The sequence below is a fragment of the Macaca fascicularis genome, chromosome 2, assembly GCF_037993035.2.
Source record: "Macaca fascicularis isolate 582-1 chromosome 2, T2T-MFA8v1.1".
Lineage (NCBI taxonomy): Eukaryota > Metazoa > Chordata > Mammalia > Primates > Cercopithecidae > Macaca > Macaca fascicularis.
The window spans coordinates 105,875,917-105,888,876 of NC_088376.1; the positions used below are offsets into that span (position 1 = coordinate 105,875,917).

Genomic DNA, 12,960 nt, shown 5'->3' on the forward strand with positions numbered 1-12,960 from the left:
CCCGGCTCCGGCCGGCGGCGGACTTTTATGCCTGGGAGCTGGAAGGGGAGGAGTTCGGGGCGTTTTTGTAGGAGTGGCTTCTTGAATTTCGGTGTCCCTGGCTTGACGTCATTCTGCGCATGCTCAGTTGATTTGGTTCTTTTCCCGGGCGTGGGAAAATCTGTGATGAAGAACCCGGAAACAACAGGGACTGCTCCATCTTGTTCACCTTCCTCCATCTTGTCCCTTTTCCTTCACCCAAACAATCATGGTCTTACTGTTCAGGCCAAGGTGGGTGATTGGGTCTCCCAGTGGTGACTGGGCAGGGGCAGAAAACCCTCATCTCAACCCTTTTCTCTGAAAGCCACCCTTAAGGGCCTACATTGACTTACTGGGCAATGGTGGTGTGTGGGTTCTCTTGTGCAGCTTTATTCTGCTACAGGTGCTTGTCATGGACAGGAGGAGGTTCAGGGGAGACCACAGCTGAGTCAGTTCACCTCCACTGTCCACCAAGAGTTAGCATCACTGGGTATTGGGGGAAGTGAGACCTCAAAGGCTATTTCATCCAACCCAACCCCTTGTAGATGAGGAAGCTGGTCCAGAGAGTGGGTAAAGGTGGCCTCACAGACTGCAGCCTGCTGACTCCCGTCCAGCGTTCCTTCCACCACCACACACTGGCTTCCTGTGGCTGAGGTGTTTGGCAAAAGTGGAGCCGAGAGACATCAGTGCACCATTCATGGAGGCACTAAGAGGGAGATGCTGGCCTCATGTCCAGGAAGCAGAAGGGGTTAGGACAGGGAGAGAACCAGTGTGGAGGAACTTTAAGGCTGGGTTGTAACTGAGATTTCCCACTTCTACTTCCTTTTGATTATTATCTGATGTTTACGGTGCTGAGAAATGCGTTTGGCTCCTGCAGCAACTGTCACTGACTTAGAAGGGACTGAAAATGCAGACAAATTAGGAAATTCATGAGGGGCGGCATTCCTCCAGGCCATGAGGTTGGAAGGAAGGGGAAGGTCAAATGGGTACTGAAGGAGGAAAGGCTCTTTTGTGACTTTTTTTTTTTTTTTTGAGATGGAGTTTTGCTGTTGTCACCCAGGCTGGAGTGCAATAGTGTGATTTTGGCTCACTGCAACCTTCACCTCCCGGGTTCAAGCGGTTCTCCTGCCAGGTTCAAGTGATTCTCCTAAGTAGCTGGGATTACAGGCACGCGCCACCACACCCAGCTAATTTTTGTATTTTTAGTAGAGACAGAGTTTCACCATGTTGGTCAGGCTCGTCTCAAACTCCTGACCTCAAGTGATCCACCCACCTCGGCCTCCCAAAGGGCTGGGATTACAGGCGTGAGCCACCGCGCCCGGCCAGGAAATGCTCTTTTAATTGTAGAGGAAAGGGAACTCAGAGATGATCTGAATTAGGCCTTTTTGGCTGCATGTAGCAGGAGTACCCACGATCCGCAGCTCAGGTGTAGAGGGAGAATGGGTTATGTGGATGCTGCTCAGTCCCAAAGAGCCCTAGGCAGTGGCTACTGCTGTTCCTGGGCCAGGCTCAGAACCGGAACCGCAGCGCAGAAAGCTGGGCAAGGCTCTTCCTTCTGTTTTCATCTCTGGTTTGTCTATGCAACTGTTTCCTTCTCTCTCCCTGCAGACTGGCTCTCAGCAGAGTATGGCCCACTGCTGTCATCTTTGGCTGGGTGGCAATGGGCCTCTGCTCTCCATTTCATGAGCAGGACAAGTCAGCCTTGCTGATTTATCACAAGCCCATGCTCCCAGGACTGGGTTGGGGGTGAGGATCTGTTGGTCCATTGTGGGTCAGGATCCAGGATGGCCCCATCAGCTTAGGTCATGGATCGGGGTCCCTGGATAGATATGGCTTGGGTAGATTGTGGGGGATAAAGGTGGCACTTTTGAGAGAAAGAAGGAGGCTACTGATGATGGACTTCACCCACATGTCCACTGCAGATCCTGGATAATACTCTTTTGACACCCACAAGGGAGCTTCTCAGAAGAGCAAGCACATGCAGGGAAAAAAGTGGAATCTGGTTTGTTTTGTGGGTGTTGTTTCTTTGACACCTTTAAAATTCTGTTTACCTATGTGCCTTTTCTGTGCATTCCAGCAAATTGCCTCACACTGCATACAGTATCAAAAATCTCTAAGGAATATCTCATGGATTTAATAAGTAAACTTAATTTGGGGAGTTTTTTTTGGTGATTTGGACTAGATTTTCCATTCATTTTGTCAGTCACATATCTGTTGAATCCCATTATGTACCAGGGCTCTGCCTGTAGGTCTGTCACATAAAGGCTCAGAGACTCCCAGCTGCAGGCTGCACTGCTCCAGACACCGTGTTCCTTCCCTCTTGTGGCTCATGATGCCCTAGAGCAGTGGCTCTCAAGCTTAAGCCCACATCAGAATTACCCAGAGAATTTCTTAAAACATAGGCTGCCCAGCCCCTGTTTCTGATTCAGTAGTTCTGGGGTGGGGTCCTGAGAATGTGCATTTCTGACAAGTTCCCAGGTGATACTGATACTGCTGGTTCAAGGACTACGTGTTGAGAAATCACTGCCCCTAGGGTGTGTTCTTGCTAACATGTGCAGAGCTGTTGCTGCCACATCTGTGTGCAACCAGCAAAGATGGTGAGAGAGAAAGGCCAGGGCAGCCAACTTCCTTTGAAGCATGTGGGGCTGGCAAAAGTGGTTGGCTCTCATGACATAGTCAGGGACTTGGTCATGTGGTCACACCCCGTTGCTAAGGAGGCTGGCAAAGTCATCTCTGACTGGGTTTCCATGTGCCTGGAAAAGGGTAAGGGCATGTGTGTGGGGACATCAAGAGATCTGCCAGAATGGGCCCATGGAGACAAAAAGAGAAGGCCAGATCTTGGTGATGGGGACAGACATGAGAAAAACCCCTTGAGGTGCATGGTGACGGTGTTGTAATGGCAGTTTCTTCGAAGGGAGAATAGGGCAGAAGAGCATGGGTCTGCAGGCCTCAGCAGAGGTTGCCCTAGAAGGAGAAGCAAGCCAAGCTTGGAAGCAGGAGTGCAGTTGGCTGGAGTTGCCCATTTCCTCTCTTGAAGGCAGCCAGGTGTCCCTCCACTTGGGCTGTGCTCTTCTCAGTCTCTCATGAACTGGGCGTCTCCTTTGCTTCCCATCCCCATTGTTTTGTGGGTTGAGCTGTTGTATTTCCCAGGTCTTAAGCTTTTCTTTTCTACCCTGTCTCCCAGGCGTCTTGGCTCTGGAGAAGGCTGCGTGGCAAGAGGCGGCCAGTGATAGTGTTCTGCCTCTTGATGACCCTCTCTGCGATGGCTGTCACCCGCTTTCCCCCACAGCGCCCATCTGCCGGCCCAGATCCTGGTCCCATGGAGCCTCAGGGGGTAACTGGCACCCCTGCAACCCGTATCCGGCAGGCTTTGAGCTCCAGCCGGAGGCAGCGGGCCAGAAACATGGGCTTCTGGAGAGGCCGTGCTTTGCCCAGGAACTCCATCTTGGTCTGTGCTGAGGAGCAAGGCCATAGAGCAAGAGTTGACAGAAGCAGGGAGTCCCTAGGAGGGGACCTCAGGCATCTAGGGAGGGTCAGGAGGGATATTACTTTGTCAGGACATCCAAGACTCAGTACTCAGCATGTTGTGCTCCTGAGGGAGGATGAGGTCGGAGATCCAGGAGCCAAAGACTTGGGTCACCCGCAGCATGGCGGTCCCATCCAAGAGACACAGAGTGAGATGGTCGCCCTGGTCGGTCCACTCCCAGGGAGCGACATGGCAACTTTACGGGCTTGGAGAGCTACTGCTGGGCTGACATTCTGGCCCCATACAGCAGAAGGCAGGGATCTGCTGGCAGCTGAGAACAGAGCCTTGACTGGTGGGCGACAAGCAGAGGATCCCACCTTGGCCTCAGGGGCTCATCAGTGGCCTGGCTCTGTTGAGAAGCTGCAAGGGTCAGTATGGTGTGACGATGAGACGCTGTTGAGCAGCTCGAGGACTGGTGGGCAGGCTCCCCCATGGCTGACAGACCACGACGTGCAGATGCTCCGGCTGTTGGCGCAGGGGGAGGTGGGGGGCAAAGCCAGGGTCCCCGCCCATGGGCAGGTGCTACAGGTTGGCTTCTCCGCTGAGGGTGCCCTTCAGGGCATGTCCTCTCCCAGGCTCAGCCAACTCTGCTCCCAGGGGCTCTGTGGCCTGATCAAGAGGCCTGGGGACCTGCCTGAGGTCCTGTCCTTCCACGTAGATCGCGTGCTGGGGCTGCGCCGGAGCCTACCTGCCGTGGCCCGCCGCTTCCACAGCCCCCTCCTGCCCTACCGCTACACAGACGGTAGAGTGAGGCCTGTCATCTGGTGGGCGCCCGATGTGCAGCATCTGAGTGACCCGGATGAGGATCAGAACTCTCTGGCCTTGGGCTGGCTGCAGTACCAGGCCCTGCTGGCACACGGCTGCAGCTGGCCAGGCCAGGCCCCATGCCTGGGCATCCATCATACCGAGTGGGCACGCCTGGCGCTCTTCGACTTCCTGTTGCAGGTAGGTGGGGTTGGGCAGTGGGGGTAGAGAGCTGCAGAGGTAGGGGGTTCCGGGTGGAGAGGCCTGAATTGCCCACCTGAGGTTGGATGGTGACTCTCCCCCACGTCCTGGTTTTTTGACCACCAAGCACCTGTTTTTGTAATTTTCCTTCCTCTATTTATTTATCCAGTGGTTACCAGAGCCAGCTCATCAGTTCACAAGAGCTGATGGCTAAAATTTTCAGGAATTTTGTACCTAGTTGTGAAACACAGGCATTATGAAAAAATTGAGTTGTAGAAACAATAATAAATTATATTAGCAACGAAGGTAATAACTACTCAGAATGCATTATTTCCTAAGTATTTCCTATCATCTGTGCTTTTGCAGCTTCGTGTCTATGTAATAAATGCTGGCTAACGGTGTGCCACTGCACATCTCTCAACAACTCCACATTTGCTCATGTTGGTAGCTTGAAATCCATCAGGGTGTGAATATCTGTTTACGCCATGGAAAGCAGCAAATGCTACAAATCAGGACTCCCCTCTACTCCTGGAGAGCTGATTGTTCAACATTTACCAGCACACCACTGTTTATAACTTTACATCTTTGACTCAACAAGGATTCAAGATGGTCGTATAATTTTTTAAAAAGTGAGAGAGGGAGAGACGGAGATAGCGATGGAGAGAATGGGAGAGGGAGAGAGAAAGGGAGGATGCTTGGGCACTGAAGAATGAGAGGGATCTGCGCTGGCTGAGGCCCCTGACCTGTCAGGAGTTAACCCTGGAGTTGCTGGATCGAGGGGTAGTGTGGGAATCCCAGGGAAGGGGTTGGACTGTCGGTACACGGGCTGACTGGGGGACTATAGGCACCAGCTAGTTACTGATCTGTTAACAACCAGTGTGGCTGTTCTGGTGCCCATGAGCTGGATGTCTGCCATAGATATACATGTGGGGAAATATGGCCAGACAGTAACAAAGACAAAAAACAGATAAAGCTCAGTGAGGGTGGTGTGTGCACCAAATGCACATGGAGCCAGCCCCGATTTCTATAGAGACCCCTGTTGAAGAAAAGGGTCCTCAATGTCAGCCCTTAGGGTTACGTGCAGAGGTGAGTGGACCAATGTGCGGTGTTTTCATTCACACGGGTTTGGGTTTCTATTTTAGAAAATTCTTAGATAATATGTAATACTTCAGAGATTTACTATAAAAATCCAGCTTCCCTTGAAAAATTGGATGGTTTAGTAATACTGGTCCTTCATTCCCATACAGCAGGAAGCAGCCTGAGCTGAGCATCTGCTGCCCCCTGTGGAGGCTGCCGTACTCTCCTTTTGGCCACAGGCTCTACCTCTTTATTGTCCGACACTCATCTACTGTCCTTCTGGCCTCTTGAATGTTACGCCAGTCTGCCTACAGATAAGTCTGTTTCCAGTCACGAGACTAGCTGCTCTCCTGTCGTCCTCCCAGCTCCTCCAATCTATGTCCCCGTTGCTGCTATGTGGAAGGAGGAGCTATGGACCCTGATGGTCAAGAGCATGGGCCTTGGCATCAGACCGACATGGGTTTGAACCCCCACCCCCAGGCCACTTCCCACTGTGTACTCCTGGGCAGATTACCTAGCCTTTCTCAGCTCTACTTTTCTCACCCCAAAATGGGGCTGTGCACCCCAGCCTCATCCCCTTGAGCCTGACCATTTAGTACCTGGTGTACTCCTGGTTGCTGGCACCTGCATCTGCAGGCTTGCTCGCTTGCTGCACTGGAAGTGCTGGGGATGAGTACACTCCAAGTAGCGTGGCCAACCATGCAGGTTGGGAAGGAGGGGTTTCCCAGTTCATAGATCATAGGACTTTCAGGGCTGAAGCTGGGACAGTCGTGAGCAAACAGGGCTGTCTCCAGGAGCAGCCTCCAACTGTAACTGAGGAGAGTAGGTGTATAGATGCCCTGTATGCATATTCTACACACCTCTCAGTTAATCTAGCAGGATTGGAGCCCAGTTATTCACAGTGGTAACTGCTGACTCTTCCCCACTCTACTTGTGTTTCTTGGAGTTAGCTCACAAGTAAACTGCTCTCAGTTGAATCCTGGTCTGTCCTCTGGGGATCCCAGCCTTCGTCAGATAATAACATTGATCACGCTTAGTTTCTGGATGCAAGGTCATTCATGTAATGTACTTAGTACAGTGCCTGGAGGATGGCACACACTCAATAATAAGCAGGTACCATCCCACTTTACGGGAATTTACTCATCCACTCTTCATGGCAACTTATGAGTGAGAAATTGAGGCCCAGAGAAGTTAGGTTACTTGCCCAAGGTGGCAGCTGGTGGGCTGAGCAGCAGCCTGGATGGTCTGACTCTGGAGCTCAGTCTCTGAATCACAGTCACTATTCAGCTGTCCATGAATGAGGGCAGGAAAAGGGGATGCTTGCAGGGGTGTCCTGGGGCCTTGATCTCTGAGGTACAGCTCCTTGCAAAGCCCCAGTCCAGCTGATGTGCTCGCAGCTGCTCTCTGCTCCACACAGAGCCCCTCTGTTCACCTCTCAGGGTTGCAGCGTGGGACTCTTCCTCAGCTGCCAAGCCCTGCTGTGGGGACAAGTCTCTGTAGCCAAAACACACACAGGTTGGTTGTATGGGCAGACATGACTCGGCTGGACTCGTGCCACTTCTTTCCTGCTTTGCTGAATGCCAGTCCAGTCAAACACCCCCTGTCTGGCTAATGCTACCTTCCTAGAAACCACTGGCAAGTCAGAGAGATGCAGGGCTGTAGAATGTGGGCTTTCCTGCCCAGGAACCTTCTGATCAGGGGCTGGGTACAAACTGCGTTCAGCCCACTCTGGGGTAGGTTTTATCCTGTAGAAACCCTTGTTTTCCTGTGTACATCTCCACATCCCATTTACTTAGGCACAAAACACAAGCCTGCACACATACACATCTCTTATACACCCTATAAAGCCTACCTATGCTTCACAAATCCCATATAACACTCTGTATTATTAGTGATTGCTGAAATAACACTGTGTATGTAACAAACCTCCAAAACTCAATGGCTTACAATGCCAGCTCTTTATTCTTGCTCCAGGATCTGTGGGTCAGTTGGGTTCAACTGAGCTGAGCTGCAAGCTGTGGGTTGGGTTCAGGTCTGCTCTCATTCTGGTGGCCGAGGCTGAAAACAAATTCACACAGAGATCATTTTGTTGTGGCTGGGTTTATCATAGTTTTATAACCTTCTGTGCCAAACCTTGACACCTCAAAATATCTAGCAGAGACAAAGATAAAACCCAGTCAAAAGGGTATGCTGACAATCCCAAAGCCACTCCTATTTTTACTTTACCAAAATCTCAGGGCCAGTTTGTTTATTAAAAATTTATTTAAGTCACATGGACTTGAAAAACACTTGGACTTATTTATGAGCGTTCTTGTATTTATAAACCAATTTGGTAGATACAATATATAGTATGTGTAAATACAGCTAAACATGCATACACACACACACACACATACACACACACACAAAGATCCAATAGTTTTTTTGATATTTGTTTTGATTTGTTTTGTGTTTTGAGACAGTGTCTCACTCTGTTGCCCAGGCTAGAATGTGGTGGCACGATCACAGCTCACTGCAGCCTCGACCTCCTGCACTCAAGTGATCCACTCACCTCAGTCTCTTGAGTGGCTGGGACTATAGGTGTGCACCACCATGCCCAGCTAATTTTTAAATGTTTTTGTGGAGACAGAGTTTTGCCATGTTGCCCAGGCTGGTTTTGAACTCTTGGGCTCAAGCAATCTGCCTGCCGTGGCTTCTTAAAGTGCTGGGATTATAGGCATGAGCCACCACATCCGGCAAGATTCAATAGCTTTTATGTCAGAATTCTAGCCATGAGATAGCAACACAAACTCACTGTTTTATGAACATGTTCACATGGCTAAACTTTGCTTGCTCCAATAGGTAACACAATCAACGCTGCAAACCAAAATTTTGGGTAAAGCAGTTTCTATGGCAGCTTGTTTTTTTAAAGGCCACCCCTGCCCCCGACTCCAGAGAACACTGGGCCAAGAAGCACCACAGCACATCACGTACTAACGAGATCAGATGAGATCGGGCACATTCAGGGTGCTATGGCTGTAGACTTTCCCTGGCTCCATCAGCCTACAACACATTCAGACCAACCCTGAAGAGTGCACCCAAGTGGGCTGCACTCTGGGATCAAACTTTGACCTCCCATGACTGTGTTGACACACACACACACAGAGTCACTAAAATACAATTCAACTGCTGCAACAAGCAACAAGCCCTAAGAGTTTCCAAACTGAAACAATCAGGATGCTTTCCTCTCTCAGTCAGTTGGGCTTGTTCAACATGCAGATGGATATTCCTTCAGCTCCCAAATTGAGAGGAGCCAATCCTGCTGTCTGGTACCCACAAAAGCCACTCACTTGTCTGGATGCGCATGTCAAATCTCAAAGGCTTCCTAGACAATCAGGAATGCAGTTGGGGCCAGTGGTGACGAGGCCAGAGAGAGAGCCCAAAGCCAACCACTGGGCCAAATGTAGTCAGGCAGCAGCTTCGGAGGCTTCTGAAACTCTCCCAGCTTGTGGCAGCTGACCCACAAGCAAGGTGTTTCTGGTCAGAACCAAACTTTGTTACTGAACACCAGGGTTTCAGTTTAGGTCCCATTGCTTGCCTCACAGAAAGCCAATCATTGAGACAAGTGTTGCCAGGGAAGAAGGCTTTATTATTTTACCAGCGATGCTAGCCAGAGAGACAGAGCACCAAATCTCAAATCCATCCTTCCTCCCTGACCAAAGTTAAGAGTTTATATAGCCAGGAAGGAAAACAACAGGCGCAAGGAAGAGGAGTTAGTTAACAGGCAGCAGGTGGTCTAGCGTCATTGTAACCAGTGGGGGAAAACAGGAATTAGGGGTATGGAAGAGGAGCCGGTCGACAGGCGGCAGGTACATTTTATTGTACAAATGTACGTTTCTTAAGCTTCAGTTCTGTGGGCATCCAGCTGGTTGGAAAATTGGGCCAGTTTCAAATATGAAGGAATGTTACTCCAGTGATTAGTGTACGATCAGTTAACTCTGAGTTAATTAAATAGGAGATTATCCTGGGTGGGCCTGACCTAATCTTTAAAGAAGGTGAAGCACCAGAGAATCTTCTGCTGGCCTCAAGGAAAAAAGTAAACAGCCATGTTATGAACTGCCTATGGGGAGAGGAGACATCTAGAAGGACCGTGGCAACCCTGAGGACCTCAGTCCTCCGACTGCAAGCAATGGTGTCAGCTGGCAACCTGAATAGCTTAAGAGAGGACCCTGAGCTAGAGTGAAATCCAGCCCTGGTCCATACCTTGATTGCAGCCTGGGGAAACCCTGAGCTGAGAACCTAGCAAAAATGTATAGGCTCCTCACCCACAGAATCTGTGAAATCACAGATATGTTCTTTTAAGCCACTGAGCTCATGGTAATTTCTTACATGGCAATAGAAAACTAACACGTGAGGCAAGGGAGGTTTCCAAGGTGCAGAAAATTAAGAGCATGCTCACTCCTGGGTGCTGACTCGGCGATTGCACAACACTGAAAGTGAGTACCTCAAACCAGGCAGCGATTCAGGGCAGACCTCCTTATGCTGCTTCAGCGGAAGAAGTGGCCACAGAACCTAAGTCAAAATCTGAGGAATCGAAGTCCTCTGTCTTCAGACGGGTCCCTGGCTGAAAATGGAGTGATGGCTGAGGAGAAGCCGTCTCCCAAGATGAACGGGACCCCAGGTGATGCCAGGGCCCCCAGCCACTCTGAAAGTGTCTTGAATAATGACTCTAAAATGTGCAATACAAATCGTCATTTAAATGCACTAAGTACAGACAGCCCTTGTGGCAGAGAAGCTGCTCTGGAGGCAGCTGTCTTAAATAAAGAAGAGTAAATGTATTTTTTATAGAGGGTGAAGGATGCTGGAAGGTAAGGATTTAGGAATATCTGGAGAGAAAGAACTTGCAGTTATGTACATTTTGTCCTTTCTGTAAGAGAAAAATGAGGACTTTGGAAATTCAGATCCCTCTTTAATATCAGATATTTAAACAATACATTTTAAATTTTAACCAGTTATAGTCAAAATGCTATAATAAAACAAAAAAGAGAAAGAAAATGAAGAGCATTTGACTCCCACTCTTAAAATGAGGTACACATAAAGTTTAATAAGCTGGTTATGACAAAAGCCTATAATTGTGTTTCTTGAAGTATAAAGAAAACAAATTTTGGCAGTCTTGAAGTATATATAGTTTAAAATACAATTTTTAGTATTTGGCACCATATGTATGCCATTATATTTGATTTTGCATTGCTGTTTCACAATGAAGCTTTCCTTAAGGTTTGATGTTTATGACTATGAAAGAAATAAGGCACAACCACAGTTTTTGTTTCTTAAATTTCATCACTGTTGATGTGGTTCTTTTGTGTTAAAAAAAAAGTGCAACTATCAAAACTAAAAAATTATACAGTAATATTACTGTTCTGCTGATTTTAAATATACAATACATCATACATACTTATGAGCAAGTTAAATGGAGATAAAGTTGAAATAGAAGATGCAAATGACCTTTCAAAATCAACACAATGTGTTCTGAAACTTTTTGTGACTCACACCATGCATCTGTGATCAATGAACTATGTGGTTTTGAATCGGATGTAGACCTTTAGTACTACTACTTGAGCTAAACTTCTGCATGGTTCGTAATTTTTGAAGTGTGTAGTTAATATTATGCATGTTATCGTCCTTTCTTCCATTCTTATCAGTATGTGCCCATTTGCAAAACAAAAATGCTAATAATCAGTAATAGTCCTAGAAAAGATGTTAACTCTGTTTAGTCGTTGACTGATCTTGCGCTAACCTTGCAATTTTATGATTATTGACCTCTGTTGCATTTATTCTAAAGCCCCCCCAAAATTATCTAGCCATTTCGAACATCAATATTACACTGGTGTATTCACTGCTGTATGTACTGTTGTTCTTTGTTGCTGTTTTATGCTTTCATATTAGCAAATATGAAATTCTGTGGAAAAAAACCCTTTGATCTTAAAAACACACACACACACACACACACCCCATTCTGTAGCAGGAAACAAAATGCTTGTTCTTGAGAACTTTCCCATTGAGAATTTAGTAGAAGCAGGTATGTTCCTATCATTTTGATGTTTTTGTTAATGTTTCCAAACAATGTACTTTGAAATCAGAATCACTTCTTACTATTTTCATATACTTCTGATGCTCTTCATCACATTAGTGATCAGAAATGAGGTGTAATCCCCAACCCCTGCCCACAAGAACTAAGTAGGATCTTACTGTAAGTTGAAGGGAGTTTGGCCCTGACGCATGGATTGTGCAAGAATGAACTGCTGTTGGGTTTGATTGACTGTCGATGGATTGTGGTGTATCTGAAGGCTACTGAATGCAACTTACAATGCTTAATAAAAATCTTTATTCTTTTAGTATATATAAAAAAAAAGAAAGTGAGTACCTCTTTTGATTTTTTTTTTTTTTGGCCTCAATCTTAGTCCTGCTTCTGTTTAAAAGCCTTTTAAAAGACAAAAATACTATCCATATTCTTTGCCCCATTTTCTTTTCTTTTTTAAAACATCTATTTTTCTTGCTACCAGCACAATCTGCCACCAGGTAGGTTTTTTTTTTTTTTTTTGAGACGGAGTCTGACTCTGTCGCCCAGGCTGGAGTACAGTGGCCTAATCTTGGCTCATTGCAAACTCCGCCTCCCAGGTTCAAGTGATTCTCCTACCTCAGCCTCCCGAGTAGCTGTGATTACAGGCGCCCACCAACATATCTGGCTAATTTTTGTATTTTTAGTAGAGATGGGGTTTTGCCATTTTGGCCAGGCTGGTCTTGAACTCCTGACCACAGGTGATCTGCCCGCCTCGGCCTCCCAAAGTGCTGGAATTACAGGTGTGAGCCACTGTGCCCAGCCTAGGTAGGTTTTATTTATTTATTTTTAAAACTTTTATTTTAAGTTCAGGGGTACATGTGCAGGTTTGTTATACAGGTAAATTGTGTGTCATGAGTGTTTAGCGTACAGATGATTTTGTCACCCAGGTAATAAGCATAGTACTCGAGAGGTAGTTTTTCGATCCTCTCCTTCCACCTTCAAGTAGGCCCCTGTGACTGACTGTTGTTCCCTTCTTTGTGCGGCCCCTGTGATTCCTTTCTTTGTGTCCATGTGTACTCAATGTTTAGCTCCCACTTGTAAGTGAGAACATGTGGTATTTGGTTTTCTGTTCCTGAGTTAGTTTGCTTAGGATTATGGCCTCCAGCTCCATCCATGTTCTTTGCCCCATTTTCTGTTGGGTTGTTGGTCTTTTTCTTAATGATTTTAAGAGCTTTTTATAGATTAAGGAACTTAGCCCTTTGTTTTCCATTGTAGTATATAATATTTCCCTTAGATTGTCATTAAGCTTTGTTTGTAGTCTTTTTGCAGTGCAGAAAGTTTTAAAAATGTACAT

General features: G+C 47.4%; 1 protein-coding gene across 1 annotated transcript in view; it reads left to right on the forward strand.

The window, feature by feature from the left end:
* GASK1A (golgi associated kinase 1A) overlaps positions 1 to 12,960 on the forward strand; it is an 83,986-nt gene that overhangs the window by 54,539 nt on the left and 16,487 nt on the right. The window contains exon 2 of the mRNA XM_005546805.4: positions 3,203 to 4,489. Coding sequence (XP_005546862.3) covers positions 3,203 to 4,489 — 1,287 coding nt within the window. The remainder of the gene's footprint in view (positions 1 to 3,202; positions 4,490 to 12,960) is intronic.